The sequence below is a fragment of the Falco naumanni genome, chromosome 1 (genome assembly GCF_017639655.2).
Source record: "Falco naumanni isolate bFalNau1 chromosome 1, bFalNau1.pat, whole genome shotgun sequence".
Classification (NCBI taxonomy): Eukaryota; Metazoa; Chordata; class Aves; order Falconiformes; family Falconidae; genus Falco; species Falco naumanni.
The window spans coordinates 38,033,898-38,050,711 of NC_054054.1; the positions used below are offsets into that span (position 1 = coordinate 38,033,898).

A 16,814-nucleotide genomic window follows, 5' to 3' on the forward strand; every position below is an offset into this window, starting at 1 on the left:
CTTCACCCTTTTAAAAACTTGCTGATGTTGGTTTTTCCCTTTGGGTATCTCGTTGCCCTCATTATGGTTGCCACAGCTGGGTGCTAAAATGGGTTGCAAGCAGTCATCACGGATCACTGTGTGGCTGCTGTTTCGGGGAGGGCTCTGTGTGCTGGGGTCCTGGGGTGGACACCTGGGCGCGGGGTCCTGGTGTCCTATGGCAGCATGAGGTGGCTGGGCATGGTGGCTTGCCAAAGCCCCGCCATTAGCCCCGCTTGCTCTTTCACTGGCAGCCATTAACGCCACAGACGGCTCTGGGAAAAAGAGGGGTTGATGACTTCAGTTAGACATCTGTTCAGATCAACCAGGGAAAGAACAATTACTGCTTTTAAAAAAATTGCCCCGTGATGAGCTGTTCGGTCACCATGCCGCAGTTGCGTGCCCACCTTCACATTGCGGTGCTGGCCGCGGGGCGCTGGGGAGAGAACCTGCACTGTTCCTCAAACCTTGCCACAGAGGGACGTGGCGTTGGGGGAGAGGAGCAAGGTATGGCAGACGGGGGTGACCTCGGTGCTGGCGGGGGCTCCAGAGGGAGCGCGGGCATACTGAGCATGGCTGAGGTGGTGGGCTCTGGGCAGGGGAACACTGGGGTGGCCCCTGCCCAGCACCCAGCAGCAGGTGCTGCCCGCGCAGCAGGACAGGCGGGAGGAGGCCATCTCCCTGCCAGTTCCTGCACGGGTGGGCGAGCGGTGGCCGTGCCCGCGGTGCCAGGGCCTGCCCACAGCCGTTGCCTTTCTCCTGCGGCGCTACCGGGAGCCGGGTAGCGTTAGGACCCAGCGAGCTGCCAGCGCCGGTGACAAGTCTGGAGCAGCACTAGCGCAGAGTAGTCTCCATCAGCTGGGCTGGATTTTTGTATATCCCTGTATTGAAGAATCCTCTGCCAGAAAAGGGCTTTTTCCCCTTTCTGTGAGACCCAGCAGAGCCTCGCCAGGGGGACACAGGGATGGTTAGATCGGCTGAAACATGAAAAACCTCTGCTGAATTACTGCTGGCCATGAACTGAGACCATTATCTAAAAATAATAAATCTTTAAAATAAAGGAAAAGCCAGCGGCAGCATGGCCCAGAGCAAGAGACACACATACAGCCGGGTAAGCTGGGGGGAGGGAAACTTATTTACAAACTCCTGGCTATGCCATTAGATAATATTGTGGTGTATCTTAATGCTATCTGTTGCAATGAAAAATGTATCTGTTTTTATACTGAAATCTAGATGCTGTTTCCTGTGCTTTTCTATTTCTGGAATTTGATATCTTCATCACTAACAGTATCTGTTATGATGTATGGTGGGCAGATAAACAGTCTGAATTGTATTAGTAGTCGAGTCCTTTTGATTTAAGTTAGTCTGCATTTGCTGTTAATTATCACTGATAATGCAATGAGGCGTCAGCTGAGCCTCTGGTGATGACAGAATCGTTCTAGGGCTTTTCAGCACAAAGATTTGGCGTTGTTTTCCTTTCTGCATCGTGTTTTTTCCTTCCTCTTTGCTTATTTTCCAGGTTGCATGGTGAGATACTGAGCTTCCGAGTGCCTGAAAATCATTTCCAGGTTTTACCGTATTGCAGTTAACCCTGGGCTGTGCGGTGGGCAGCAGAACCGGAGCTGGGCACCGGCCCTACAGCGAGGCCTTTCTTTGGAGTTTCTTTCTTTGTCGTTTTGTTCTTCCTCGCCGGCGCGGTGACATTGTGTCCCAGACACTTGCTGTTTTGGGGACTGGGCAGTGCATTTTCGGTGTCTCTGTTACTTTGTGCTTGCCAACTTGGCAGAGTGCTTTGTAACTCCGGGGCTGGTTGCAGGGGTGGGCGGGCTGCGCTTCAGCAGAGCTGGGGAGGGCAGACCCCTTCCCGTTGCCCCCCTTATGCCAGGTCTGTGTCCAGCCTGGGGGCTGCCCCCAAAAAAACCTGGAGGAGGAGTGTGACCTGCGACTGCTCTGCCTGCCTGGGGAAGGGCATTGGGCAAGAGCACCCAGCCCGCAGCTGCCCACCACTGGTGGGGCGCCTGTGTGTGGTTTGGTCTCTGGCCAAAACGGTTCGCTTGCGTGGTCACAGGCCGCTGAACAGAGCAGCTGCCATTCAGAAAAAGGCTCGGGGCTGCTGGTGATAGTGTGAGGCTGGAAAGTTGCTTTACCCACCCTGTGCAGGGTCAAAGCGTCTTTCTGCGCAGGGATGCAGCTGCGGAGCGCTCTTGCGCTGGGAGATGTCTGTGGTGGATGGAGGCAGGCTGCCCGAGCTTCCCGGGCTGTGTGTTTGCGAAATGTTCCTGCTTTCAGTGGGGGGGAGCGGGACGAAGAAGGTGAAATTTCAACCTGAGTCTTGACAGTTCTGGCCTGATAACTGCATTGAATTTCGGTCAGGCAGGGCGGCAGCTGTGTCTCCTGGATGCAGGCAGGTTTATCTGTGTCTTACTCAAATTGCATTTTGAAATTGCTATCGCGGGGACCGAGTGTGCCAGCCCCTCCGGCTGGGCTGGAGCGACTGCCTGTCCCAGCAGTGTCCAGATGAGGCTTTTGGGGACAGGTGGCCATACGCCAGTGCTGTGGCTGGCATCATTGTGTTCAGAAACACCCAAACTGTCTGTGTTTGTCTTCTTGCCTCGAGCAGGGTAAATCCAGTGCCACAGTGGTGTTTGCATGGTGGGTGCTTCACCCTGGCTCATCTGCGAGTCTGACAGTGCAGATCTGCGCCGCTCTGGCTTCTGCTGGGTGAGATGGCCACCACCCCCACCGTGTCACTGGGTGACGGGTCTGTGCTTAATCCCAGGGTAATCCCCTCCTTTCAATAGGGACGGTATGGCAGCACCACACGCTGTCTATTCAGTAATAACTAGACTTAACAGGAACTAGAATTATTTCCAAGTCTTTCCTTATTCCAGCCGTGTTGGGTCACATCTTGAATTTGAGGCTAAGAGCGTTTTAACCAGTGGTCATGAATCTTGTCATGGGAGCTTTTCAGGGGTGGTTGCTGTGTTCAAGGTTCGCCTGAAACTTTTGATCTGTACCTTGAATGACAGTTTGAGGTTCAATTAGTCATATCTGCACTGAGGGAGGCGTCCCTGTGTGCTGGCGTAATGATGTGAGTCTGGCTTCTGGAAGGAACACAATAAATATTCCTTGGGTTACCCACTATAATGGAGTGAAACAGTGAAACTGTTATGCTCAGATGAAACACAGTAGTGACCTAAATCACGCTCAAATCACAAGTCAAGTCACTGGGAATTGCATCCATTTTTCAGTGACTAATAACCAGTATCTTCAAATAACTGAGGAAATAGTCTGTAAATGTGTGTAATACTTCAAGCAGGGGGGTGCTGGGTAGGCAGTTGTGCAGAGTGAAGTCTCCTATTAATGGTGCAGGTGGGCAACTGACATGTCACCCATGGGGCTTGCTCCTCTCCTGGAGATTTCTCCTCCAGCCCTGTCCGTGCTGGCCTGGCAAGCTGTACGAGTTGCTCCTCCTGCCGTGCTGGCTTCCCCTGGGCTGCACACCTGGGGACTGTCCTGCTGGAGGCTGGCCTGCTGCTGCACCGGCGGTGATGGCTGCTCTGGTGGGTCAGCGTTCCTGCTGGCTTCTCTGGCTACCCGATCCCCACCACCTCCCCTGCGCCCCTTCTTGAGGCTCCCGAGCTGGCTGTTGGTACCCTGCAGTGCAGGTTTGGCAGAGTGGGAGGAAGGAACGCTGCCTCTGCTGTCGGAGTACACTTATTTCTCATCTAATGTAATTTAGCAGCTTATTTGCCCTTTAGACTGTTGCTGCATGGGAGTGATGAATGAGCTGTTACGAATTGTTCATGCTGGTGCTTATGCAGATCTCCTGAGGGCTCCTGCCTAATTCGGAGTCTCTTACTGGGTGAGCAGCCTCGGGGGGTGACTCTGGCCTCTAGTGCGTACCCCTTCTTCCATCGGCTGGCATCTGTGGGGGCTTCCTACAGCTCTCTGCTCCTCCATCCTCTGTACTCACCACCAGTGTATCGCCACCTTGCTCTCGCTGCCCAGAATTTGGGTATCCAGACACTGGTGTGTCCTGCCGGCAAGGTCAGTGTGACCAGAGAGGGTGCTCATGCCTCCCTTGTTCGTTGGGCACTGGCAGAAGACGACTTTTTGGTCACTGGTGACAGGAGAAGAGTTCCTAAAACTCGACCCCACCTGAAGTTTTGTCTGTTGGTTTTTTGAGGCGAAGCCCACAGAGCAGAGGGCAGACCCCACAGTGTGCGAGGTGCAGCTCTTGAGGCATGCTCTGGCTGTTAGCAAGAGGTCAGCGAGGAGCCACCTTGTTGTGCCGTGTCTGGAGGCATGAAAAAGTTCTGGGTTGTGTCACCGGCTGCTGTGTCCAGCTGTTGTGCCCTGGTGTCCCCAAGGATGACTGTCCCCAAGTGTTTGGTGTGTCTCTTGCTGCTCCCATCTAGCCACAGCTGGCAGAGGACTGTGACCACAGCTGAAAGGAATGGCCGCAGGTGGGCACCGGCCTCCCTGGCCCACCACTGACCTGGCTCTGCCCTTCCACCTCTGCTCGGGAAGGCTGTGGGGTCCCCAGCTGGGAACGCAGGTGGGAATGCCTGTCTGGTGGGTGGGGGCACACTATTTCCAGCTTGGACAGTTTCTCTTCTTTTCAAACCTGAAATGGCAGTAACTGCGTTGTTTTGAATTGTCACGAGAATACCAGTCTCGGGTTTAGCCAGGCAGGTTAGAGCCGGGTTCGTCCGACAGTGCTGGAGAGCTGAGGTAGGGCAGAGTCCTCAGAGAATTCAGCTTGATCCTTGCTTCGATCTGACACGCCAGCAGCAGTGCAGGTCATGGCAAGCTGCAACACAACAAGAAGAAAATATTGATTCTGGTGTGTTGTCCTGAAGTGAGGACAGCAGTGATCAGCTGGGGAGGTGAACCCATGGCTTACCTGGGTCTGAGGTGCTACTTAGGGTTTTGGTTAGAGATTCTGGGTGTGTTACGTGGCATTGGAGGAGGAGCGTGCTGAGCTCCTGAGCTGAAGATCATGGAGGTGTTGGTGAATGATGTGCACGGTTGTTCTCAGGTTGGAGCAGCGCATCTTGACCTGTAGCCTTATTCTAGATAGAAGCAAGTTAGAGAGTCATTGTCTTGTCTTATAAGGGCATGAATACATTAGAGGCTTCATTCTGTGCTCTCCCTTCTTTCCTGAATGGTAAGGATTCAGGAAACATTTGTAATAAATTAGTGCTGATTGATGAATGGACCTTCAGTGTGTAAGTTTTGATTGGTTTCTGTATTGGCCAGACACTTGTAGACCACACAGCACTGCCTTAGTGTTATCAGTGCTCTTCAGAGGCACAGTTTAATGTTAAGCTCAGAACACTTACTGAATTTGAAAATGGTTATTGCAACAATCACATGCGTATTTCACAGGATATCTGAGCGGGGCTGGTGTGAGATGCACTTTGATGCTGAGGACCGTGGTGCTTCTCAGTTTGAGCTGCAGTGAGCGGTGCTGGGAGAAGCAAGTGAAGCACCTGGTGTGACGTGAATGATGATTGAGATCCTGCCCTAAAAAAATACTTGTGGCTGAAGGTCGGTGGTTATTTTGTTGGGAGTGTGCTGTGATAGCGTTGTACTTAGTAGGCTTGGTGTTGTGGTTTAACCCCAGCTGGCAACTATGCACCATGCAGCCGCTTGCTTACATCCTCCCCTCCCCTGGTGGGGTGGGGAAGAGAATCCGGGGAAAAAGGTAAAACTTGTGGGTTGAGATAAGAACAGTTTAATAATTGAAATAAAATTAAATATGATAATAATAACAACAGTTGTAATGAAAAGGAGAGAGAGGGAAAGAAGAATAAAATCCAAAAGGAAAAAACCCAACCTAACCAAGCGATGCACGGTACAGTTGCTCACCACCTGCTGACTGATGCCCAGCTGGTCCCCGAGCAATGATCTTCAGCCCCTGCCAACTTCCCCCAGTTTATATACTGGGCATGATCTTCCATGGCATGGAATACCCTACTCTGGCCAGTTTAGGTCAGCTGTCCTGACTGTGTCCCCTCCCAATTTCTTGCGCCCCTCCCCAGCCCTCTTGCTGGCAGGGCCTGAGAAACTGAAAGGTCCTTGACTTAGTATAAACAGCTCAGCAACAACCAAACCCGTCAGGTGTTATCAATGTTGTTCTCACATTAAATCCAAAATACAGCATTTTACCAGCTACTGAGAAGAAAATTAACTCTATCCCAGCCAAACCTCAGACAGCTTGGCCTTTCTGCTTGAACTCTGTGGTGGTGCAAAGAGGCCTTCCCTGGAGCTGGAGGTGTTTCCTCCTGTTTGATGTGCGTCGGGGGGAAATGTTCCGCTTGTTCCTTTTGTAATGGCAGTGACCATACCTGCCACCCCCCATGGTGTGTGTTCTGCACCTCCCTGCCCCTCGATGGGTGGCAGTCTGTCCTTCCCACCGAGAGGTGGATGGACTTGGGACAGCCCCGTTCCTGGGGTGCTGGGAAGCTGCAGCCGTGGTGCAGAGCTCTGGGTGGACCTCACTGAGCCCCTTCAGGTCCTTTTCCACCCCTTGTGCTTCATCCCAGCAGGTTCGGGCAGTACAGAACGCTTCCGCGCTTTCACAGGCATTGTAAAGTGAAGAAACAGACCTTTTTTTCCAGTTAGCACCATGTCCCCTCTATTGAACCCCCCAAACCCCCTCCCTCACTGCAGAAGGGCCATCTGTGTGACCATGGAGCAACGGGAAGGATTTTTTTCATCGTTGCATCTAGTTGGCCAGTAAGAATGTGTGAACGCAGGCCCTACACCCTGATTTATCCACTGGGTGATTTGGAGAAGATCATAAAAGTCATAAAAACTGCTCATAGGAGGTGGGGGCTGAGGTGCTCCTGGCAGGGGCTGCTTCACCCAGCTGCCGGAGGGTTTGCTGGCTCCTGCTGAGGAGGAGGTGCCACGTGTCCCCCTGACCCTCTGAGCCCCATCCAGCCAGGGATTTGTGCTGCTCCTCTGTTTGCAGGATTGGAGATTCCTGGGGGGTGTGTGTGTGTGTGTAAACATATGTGACCCAGTGGCCATTCCTGCTAGCAGTTTCAGGGCGCTGCACTGATCCATGTGTACCTTTGCAGAAGCCAGGCATTTCCTCCTGCCGGGAATTTCCTCCTGCCCAGTGATGATTCTGCCTAATTTTACAGGTATAGCTCTGCTCTCAAACTCCTGGGCCACCCTTAAATTCTCTTCTCTAACTATTCTTAGCAAATTTATTTTTTTGTTCTTTTTTCTTAAGTGGGGCTGAGCAGTGCCCTACCTTAGGAAATCCTTGCTCTGAGTGGAAATGCAGCTTATTGATGTTCCTTTTTAATTAGTCTTATTGTTGCAGTTTTATTCGGGGTGAGCTTTGTATTGGTAGACGTTGTCTTCTAGATGCCCCAAAATCACGCGTGTTAGTGGAGAAGGAGCTTCTGGACTTTTCAGCGTCCAGCCATGGAAGGATGTTTGTACCCTCTGTTTTGTCACCTGTGAGGTCCTGTTAAGGAAGAGGAACTGGGGAATAGGGTTAGGGCAGGACACTACACCAGAAGTTCCTTGGCAAGGTGGGGTAAGCAAAGTGTGTTTGGAGAAAGTTACTCTGAAATGCTTTTTTGTTGATATTACAAATTACGGACTTCCTTGGGAAGGGAAGACAATCAGCACAAGTATACTGTGGAATTAATAAACTTTCTGTCTGTTTTTTTAAATGAAACCTTATTTGATAGATTTACAAAATTAAAATAATTTTATATTTGACACTGAAAATGTGTACCTAATTTTGCCAGATTTAATTGCGTTAACTTTTGTCATTCAGTACTAATGAGATCGCAGATGTGTGAGAAGGATGTTAACGACTGGTTTTATTAGTTTCTTGTGGTGATGCGTACCCATATGTTATTAATTGGCTGCTGTGTTAATTATAACATCCAACTGATGACTTGAGGCAAATAAACCATAAGACTGACCTGCGTCCATACAGGCTGGGGGGAGTCACGAGACAGATGAAGGCAAAACTTTTTTGAGATGTCACTATCATTAATGAAATCCATTATCTGGAGGTGAAATATTGTTAAATACATCTGTTATCTGGAGGTGGGAAGTGGCTTGTGGAGTGGAGGGGGCTCGCCCCAGCGCTGGAGCTGCAGGTCCCACAGCCTGGCAGCCAGGACTAGGGGGGCATTTTGAACTGCACGTTCCTGGAATGTGGCAACACACGTGGATCTGTTGGCTCTGTCTCTGCTCCAACCCCCCCGCAGTCCTGTCCCCAGGCTCAGCACAAATAGCTGTCACCCTGCCTGTTCGAAGGAGTGTGTCCGTGCCACCAGTGGGACTATGGGTGCCAGCACCATTGGTTTTTAAATCATGGAATCAGCACAGAATCATGGAAGGGTTTGGGTTGGAAGGGACCTTAAAGCCCATCCAGTTCCAGCCCCTCCCACGGGCAGGGACACTTTCCACCAGCCCGGGTTGCTCCCAGCCCCGTCCAGCCTGGCCTGGGACACTGCCAGGGATGGGGCATCCACAGCTGCTCTGGGCAGCCAGTGCCAGCGCCTCGCCACCCTCACAGGGAAGAACTTCTCCCTTATATATAATCTAAATCCAGCGAACGTGGGCACTGTTCACAGAAGAGGGGTCGTGTGTAGGCTGCTGGACAGCTGAGGTCCCAGCTGGACTTACCTGGACCCGGTGAGGTCCCTGCTGGCCCCATGTGGGTAGGTGAGAGCGCAGTGCTGCTGCACAAATGCTCTCATCCCGTTGGGATGCAGGCAGTGTCTTCAGGGAGATGCTCTCTGCGCAGGGCTTCGCTGGGGAAGGAGGTGAGTGAGGGAAAGGAGCTAAGAAATAGGTAATACTAATTTGGCTGTTGGTTTTGACTGACATCTTGTTTTAGCCCTAGAATACAGTTGTCTTAAGCTTTTTTTTTTTTTTTTAAAAAAACCCCAGTTTAATAGCGCTTTGCAGACTTTAGTTCTCTCCTTTGTGCATATTTTAGAGACGGCACCATGTGAATGCCAAAGGCTGAATATCCTTGATTTTATTGATCAGCAGCTTTGGGTGAAGTTCTGCTGTTCCTGGGACAGAAACACAGTGATGTGCCAAAGCCAGCGGACACACCACAGGAATAGGTGGTGTGATGGAGAAGTGTCCTTCATCCGGCATCGGACACATAGTGCTCATTGCAGCGGAGTGCTTCCAGGGGTTATTGGGACACAGCAGCTGGGACAGCTATCTATACATGTGTGTTGTACTTTTTAGGTCAACATCCCCAGAAACTTAAAGCCTTTTTTTATGTTTATGACTCGGAGGCTTAGTCTGAACCTAATGCTGCAGTTACAAATTACCTGCCAGAGCCTACCAAAAGCCATTTACTTACCCGGCTCACGATTCTGCCAGCGGAGATGACTTGCAGGGTTGAGCTCGCCCATGGATGCTGGTGCAGCCACGCTCACCGGGGTACGGCACCATCGCCCTGGGACGAGGGGGCTGGATTAGCTGGGAGGGAGGGACAGACGGGTACCCGAAATAAAGGACATAAAATATCCACAGCCCTTTCTCCTGGCTGTCCGTGGGTGCCTCCAGAGAGAAAACTGAGGTTTTGTGGCCCCTGGGGGATTTTCAGTTATTTTACCATGTAAAAAGTAACCTTCAAATGCTTTGCCTGTGTGACTGGGTATGTAGAGAAGAAATAGGAAGCTCTCTGTCTTGTTTGGGTGAAATGTGTTCTAGCATTTTCATTAGCAATCTTTGAAAGGGAACACTACCTGAGTTGGCAATTTTTTTCAGACTACTCAACAGATTTACAGTAATCTGCATAATTTTGTGTTTTGCTGCAGTAATGTAAATTATTTTGGTCGACCCTTTCACACCACTACAGAGAAGAATCCTGTGCTGGGTATCTAATCCTAGTTGGGAAAATGGGAAAATTGCACATCCTGGAGGCTTTTACCTGCGTTTTGATTATCCCAGTTGCTTGACTGCAGAGCAGAGGCTTTAGGACAGCTGTGTGTGCAAGGCTTGCCAGGTGTGATGGTTTTATTCTCCTTTTCAGTGAAGTCTGGTGTTGGGTTCTTTCGGCTGCACTAATTGGGTAGTTTGCTGCAATCTGAGTGGTTTGATGCAGAGAAAAGGTCTTTTCTTTCTCTTGAACAACTGCATGGAAAGGAGTCGCTGTGGCAGAAAATTGGTGTTGGAGCAAGTGAAATGCGGTGGAACTTCCAACCAGGCTGATGGGGTGATTCACTCGCTAGACTCCATGGCTAATTCTTAGGGGATGGTCTCTGGAGATTGTTTTGCAAGGAACAAAGATGTGCTGCTTTATTATGCATCTCTGCTTCATAAGTTGTAAAACAGGCCCTGAAGAGCTTTTGTGGTTTTTAAAAAAATAAAAAGATAGGGAGATTCTTTTTCCATGTGAAGTCCCAGATTTTCTCCCCTGGAGAATTTATGCAACTGCAGGCGAGGAGGAAAGCGGCACTGAGAGACCAGTGGTATGCTCTTCTGCCGTGGTCCCACTTGGTAATTGCCCCAGACTGGCAAATCTGGATTACGAGATGGTGGGTGTCTGTCTACGGCCGCATTGAAACCTCCTCTGAGACAGCGTTTTTGAAACTGGCTGGGACAGCACACCTGGAGGCTGGTCATGCAGGCAGAGAGCAGGCGAGAAGCTGAGGAGAAAGGCGTTGGGAGCCTTATAAATTGGCTTTGCTGCCAGAAAAGCTGTATTGCGGAGCCATGCTGTATCCTATATCCAACTGCTTAAAAATCTAGGTGTTTTGGTTACTGTTGATATGTGCTTTTACTTGTATTATGCTTTGGAAAGGATGCAAAGAAGACAAGATCTCCCTCAGCTCCCATGTGAGTGCTTTGCAGAAAGCATTCCCCAGATGCCCACATGCAGCCCACAACACCAGACATGATGTTGCTGCAGCAGCAACAGTGAAATAGTTGATTTTTGAGGCCAGTTTATCTGCTACTGCTCTAGAGACTGATGCTATAGAAAAATAAAAATGAAATGGTGAGGTGGAAGCCTGGCTGGGTTCTCTGTACTTGAAGGAGCTTGTCTTGTCCTGCTGGGTGCAGCTCAGAGGCTGGTGCCAGCAAGTCATGCTCCTTCTCCTGAAACATCTCCCTGGGCTTTGTCTGCCAGATCCTGCCTTCAGCTGCCTCTTGGTCCTAAGCGTCTGCTCTGCACGCTCTTGCTGGCACAAGCGGTCCTGAGTTTGTCCTGCTTCGTGGTCCATGCTCCTGTCCTGTCCTGCGAGAGGGCATCTGGGAGCATCTCTTGAGAGTTACCCGAGGAGTGTCCTGGCTGTGTGATTTGAGAAGCCACCGGCACAAGCTGCGCCAAAGCTGGAACATGTCATTGTTAAAATAATGAAAACATAAACACTATGATTTGAAAAAAAGGTCTGCAGGATTGGAGCTGAACTTCTCTGCAGGACGGCAGTGTGACGCTTTCATCTGCTGAGTCAGGGGTAAACACGCCTGCTTTTGGGAGCCAGGTACAGCACTCAGCGACCAGAGGCAGATGGTACCAGTCCAGCATCTTCCGTGTGTAATCTTGATTCCTTATTTCTTCTGTAAGTGTATTCTGTGTGTTTAGCCTTAGCCAACACCTGCTGAAGTGGTGTGTGAGCCCTCATGGTATGAGTTTCCTCCATCATTTGGCCATTAGAGCAAGCGTGAGGCCGCGGGTGTCCAGGGAGCCGTGCCTCGTGGCTGTGCAGCTCAGATTCCCAGCTCCTGGCATTCCGCACACCTATACATCCTGCCTGGCCTGCAGCTGCCCAAGGCCACCAGAACTGTAAAATGGCAAACATCAGCCAGGGTGGATAAACAAGCAAAGCAATTGTTTTTAAAATCACTGAGAAGGAATCTTTCTATTTAAATGGTGAATCTGGCTTTTCCTGCAGGCTGTTTGTTCTAGAGTTCTGCTTTCGGTTTTTGTGACCGGTGGGACACGCGGATTTTACAGCTGTCACTGTTTTGCAGAGTATTGTTGCTAGTCCTTCTGACAGCTGAAGTGATCCAGTATTTTGGTAGATGTTTATCTGAGTATGTAGTGTAAGTTTTAGACAGATCTTGGTTTTGTTTGCTAGAAAATGGTGATTGACTTCTGTTTTTCATTGAAAGATGATTTTGTGCTTCTGCTTTCTGCCGGTTGTGTTTGGATGAAAAGTGGAGTTTGGTTTTGTGCGGAAAACTGGCGTCGTAGTTCTTGGTCCCAAACCTTCTGAGTGCGTTGGGTGTATTCTGCATGCAAACCCAGTGCGTCGGCACGTAAAGGAGGGTGATGATTTGTCTGTTTGTCGGCTGGCAGCAGAGCCTGGGGTTTCGGCATGTGTCAGCCAGACGCTTTCAAAGTGCCCTTGGTTCTTCGTGTGGGCTGAGGCCTCCCTGCCCCTGCAAGTGCTGAGCCCTGCTCAGCGTCTGGCTGCTGCTGGGCTTCATCTCCGCGTCCATCAGCTCGAGGGTGCCCTTCCCCAGCTGCACTCTGTGCTGCCGTTCGAGGCAGTGAAGGCAGCCTTCTGTTCGCGTCTGAGTATATTCTTTCACAGAAGCCAAGCACAGCAGCAATCAAAACAAAATATTTCCTGCACAATAAACAGAACTACTGACAAACGGGATGATGTAAATGCCAAACATGCTTCATTTTAGAGACCGCTGTAAGGACAATGCTGCAGTGTTGGGCTGGGTGGTGGAACTTGAACTGAGCAAGGCAGTCAGATGTCTCCCTCCCTTCTTAGTTGTATTTAAAAGCAGTAGCCTGTTAAAGGCATTGCATTTGAGGAGGGACTATTAGTATAGCATTACCTTTTAAACAATTAATAATATATCATTGATTTAGATGAAGTTTATACTATATTGCCTGAGAGCTGTTTTCCTTGGGTTTATTTGAGAGGAGGCGTTGGGGGTGGGGGGAAGATCCCAACAGACTTCACTGTGATTTAAGTAACCCTGAGGGTCCCAAGATCCTCAGGCTTAAGTTCCTCACGTCTGTCACCTTAGTGACAGCTGTCAAAGAATTGTTCAACATGGTTAGCTTCGCCAAAGCAGAGAGGTGGTATCGGGCACGGCAAGCTTGAAATCTAGTGACACATACTGAAATTTAAATGTGGATGAATGCTTACGATGATAATGCCTTGAAAGCCTAATGACTTTACCACCAATATTTTGTGCTCGTTAGCATCCTGGCACAGGCGCTGCTGCAGTGGATGCCCTGAAGTCCTGGCAGAGGGGTGCCAGGGAAGCAGTGGGAATCTGGTGTGGGCAGATGGTCTGACTCTGTGGCTGGTGGTGGGTCACCAGGTCCTCTTAAACCCTGACAATAAGAAGGGGCAGGAAAGCAAATTATAGCAGAAATGGGTTGCCTGGTCCTGAGCATGTAATGCAAGAGGCTGGGAAGCTGTAGGTACTTTCTGATATAATGGAAAAAAGATGAAGCAGATAGCAATTAAAACAGATGTGACTGCGCTAAGATCCACTTCACAGTTGTTGTTTTTTTCTCCCCCCCCCCCCCCCCCTCAAGCTTTTAAAAAACTTATAAATTGGGTTTATGAGTCCAGTGTATCTATTAAAAACTGAAAAGTAGAAGTTAACAGTGGTTGTGGCATTGTTTGTGATTCCTGTTCGGCAGCTGTAAGGGATGGAATCACCTTTTGCTGGCTCCTGAAGAAAAAGGGCAGTGGAGGTGAATGGGGACCGACCCCCTTGGGCTGTGAATGGCCCCGCAGAGCCGGGGGTGCTGGTGTGGAATGAGACGTCTGAAGTCTGAACCATGGGTCTGTCTGTCTGCACCGGCTGTGTTTAACTTGCTGTGTATCTCCTCTCTGTCCTCAGGCGTCCAGCACCGGCACCAGGATGAGCGTGGAGGCAAGCAGCAAGCCCCTGAAAGTGGGCTCCAGGGTCGAAGTCATCGGAAAAGGGCACCGTGGTACCGTGGCTTATGTCGGTGCCACCCTCTTTGCCACGGGAAAGTGGGTTGGTGTCATTCTGGATGAAGCAAAAGGCAAGAACGATGGGACTGTGCAGGGCAGGAAATACTTCACTTGCGAAGAAAACCACGGCATCTTTGTGCGGCAGTCACAGGTACGCTTCCCTCTGCGGTGTCCTCGGCTTGCTGGGCTTGTCTTGGGCTTGCATGGCTCACGGGTTACTTGGTTAAATAGAGGAAGGCAGCCCTTTGCACCCGGGTGGGGAGAGATGAAATAAGTTTCCTTTTCTCCCAGAGTGAGTGATGTTTCTGGGACTCTCCATCTTCTGTCATGTGAGGGAACAGAATGATTCCAAATGCAACCAGAAGCCTCACCCGGAGGCTGTGCTCCCGCCGGAGCTAGGACTTGTTCAGTCAGACACACAGCTTCTCTACATGTTTCATTGTGTGTCTTGATTATCTCAATTTATGGGGTTATCGTGAAATATTTTCAGATGAATTGGGTGAAAAAAGTTTGGTGAATTCCAGAGAATGCAGAATGGTTTTTAATTTGCTTCCAAAATGAAGAGTAATGTCTCAGAGTTACTGGCTGCATCATCTGTAGCAGATGAAGTTGGGGACCAATATCTGTGTGCTTAGCTGGAAGTCAGAGAATTTTAATTGAATAATGTTTACCTTAATCAGTCTCATGCATTTTATATACTTTTAGTTGTTGAGCTTTCGCTATTCATGTACTGTAGATAGGAGATAGGAGCTCACTTAGGTACAAACAACTCTTCCATTTTAATTTCCTGGGTGTAATCTTCAAACAGCACAAGTGCAGGAAAGTGCCACTGCTCTTGAGTCCTGCAGCTCGGTGTGCTACAGGCACGGTGTCACGGTGAGAGATCCAGCTCCCTTTTCTCCTTCCCTGGCACAAAACAACTGGTGTAAGTTCCACCCTGCAGCACCTCAGCAGCACTTCAGCAGCAGAGAGCAGGGAGCTCCTTTCCACTTCCACAGACCCTTCTACTGCCCCGCCAGACATGATGGCTTGCTTCCAGGTGGTTGGCAGTGGGCAACTGAGGAAGCGTGGGGGAAGCTGAACATGATATAAGGGGGCTTAGGAGCAGGAATCCCTGGGTTGGATCCTGGCATCCTCTGTCCTGGCTGTCAGAAGGGCCCTCAGGTCATGCGTGGTCAGAGGGAGTGGCGAGGGCTCACCCATGAGAAGTGAATGCTCTCTGCTGGCTGTTTTGCTGGGACTCATGGACCTGCCTTCCTTGGTCTGTTGCTCAGCCTCACCTGCCAGCTGGAAAAATACATAAGCAGTTTACAATTAAAAGTTTTGGTCTGCAGGACCAGGACACGCTGCTCCCGGATGGGGTAGCTGGAGGGGAGGAGCTCAGCAGGCAGGGCAGCCTTGTGACACTCCAGTGCGGGCAGACAGGGGTGGGTATGGGGGCAGTGACTCTGCTCCAGGCCCCTGCTGGGGCACACGTCTGTCCCGCGGTGCTGGCGTGCCAGGTCAGCATTGCTGTGCTTGCCTGATGCCTTCAGAGGAGTTTCCATCTTGTCTGCCAGCGATGGCAGGGTGGTGGTGGAAAGGTCCTTGTGTTTAGCTTTGCCATGCGGTGCGTGGGGGTCAGGCTGAAAGGTCCTCTGCCGTGTCCTCTCCTGGGAGCCATGGGCTGGGTTGCAGGGGCCAGCCTGAGGGCGCTGCGTGCGGAGGGCTGGGGCCTGACGGCTGCCTCTTGCTGTGCTTCCCCTTTCTCACTTCGGTATAGGAACAGTTGGGGTCTTTGTTCTGCGTGTTCCCTGCTGAGCAGTACACAGTTTGCTTAAAAATAAGCTGCTTTCCTATGGTGATGGCAAGGAGTTTGTCTCTGCCCACTCTCCCCTGCAACAGAACAAATTGCTGGCGTGTGTGTGTGTGTGTGTGGAGAAGGTGCACCAGTGCTGGTAGCACTGACCGTCTCCCTGACAGTGACGTGTGTGGAAAGATGGATCTGGGGGAGCGCAATTTTTGAGGAGCATATCCAGCATGGTTTGCAAATCTCAGCACTTCCTCCGCCTGCCTTGTGCAGCAGCTGCCGAACAGGCACAGGGCCGCAGCGCTGTGCTCTCCAGCCTTTCTCTCCAGTGGCTTCCCAGAGGATTTGCAGCACGAGGGCTGAGCGAGCCGACATGTCAGCCTGCAACAGAGCTGAGACCGGCGGAGGCGGCAGAGCAAGCTGCCCAGGGCGTGGGCAGCCCATCCCTTCAGTGGCCATTAGAGTTTGGGCATTAATTTTTCAGGAACCAACTTTAAGATAAAAATGGGATAAAAACTCCCTTTCAGTGGAGTTAATGCTCTGCTTGTGCTCTCCGCTGTAAATCTGTCTGCTGCTCCCTTCCATTTTTCACTTCTGGGTCTTCCTAGCATGGTGGGTGACTTTCCTGTGGTTACACATGGTGTCAGGCCGCTAAACGTTAATAAATCGTCTTTCTCAAGGAGAGGGAAGAAAATCGTAAATGAAAGTTTTTTTGTCATTGCTTATGAAGCAAATCAACTGCATCAATACAGCTTATCTTGCTGAGCACTTGCAAAATGTTTTGAAGAATTTCAGGATTAAGTAGCTTTTTGTTCTCCCCTCCACTTAAAAATATACCTCAAAAAATGGGCACCAGCAATACCAGGATCAACAGAGCCTAGCAGTGTTCTTAGTTTTTTAATTAATTTACTGTGTCGTTTCAGCTTTAAAAATGTGCTGCTGGGGAAATGTTAAAGATCTTTAGTTGTTTTTTTTTTTTCTATTTCATGCAACCGTCGAAGTAGACCCCACAGAGGGGTTTGGCACTGTGCTTTATCTGTGCAGCAAAGTGCTCCTCTCCCAGGGAAGGATGG

General features: G+C 50.4%; 1 protein-coding gene across 9 annotated transcripts in view; it reads left to right on the plus strand.

Annotated features, from left to right (window-relative positions):
* DCTN1 (dynactin subunit 1) overlaps positions 1 to 16,814 on the plus strand; it is an 84,221-nt gene that overhangs the window by 11,644 nt on the left and 55,763 nt on the right. For 3 of the 9 annotated variants that reach the window (XM_040589845.1, XM_040589893.1, XM_040589854.1), the window contains one exon: positions 13,855 to 14,103. In XM_040589845.1, coding sequence (XP_040445779.1) covers positions 13,876 to 14,103 — 228 coding nt within the window. In that variant the 5' untranslated portion in view covers positions 13,855 to 13,875. Of the gene's footprint in view, positions 1 to 795; positions 1,130 to 13,854; positions 14,104 to 16,814 lie in introns of those variants that run through there. The other 6 variants (XM_040589826.1, XM_040589835.1, XM_040589817.1 and 3 more) reach the window with 4 other exon arrangements.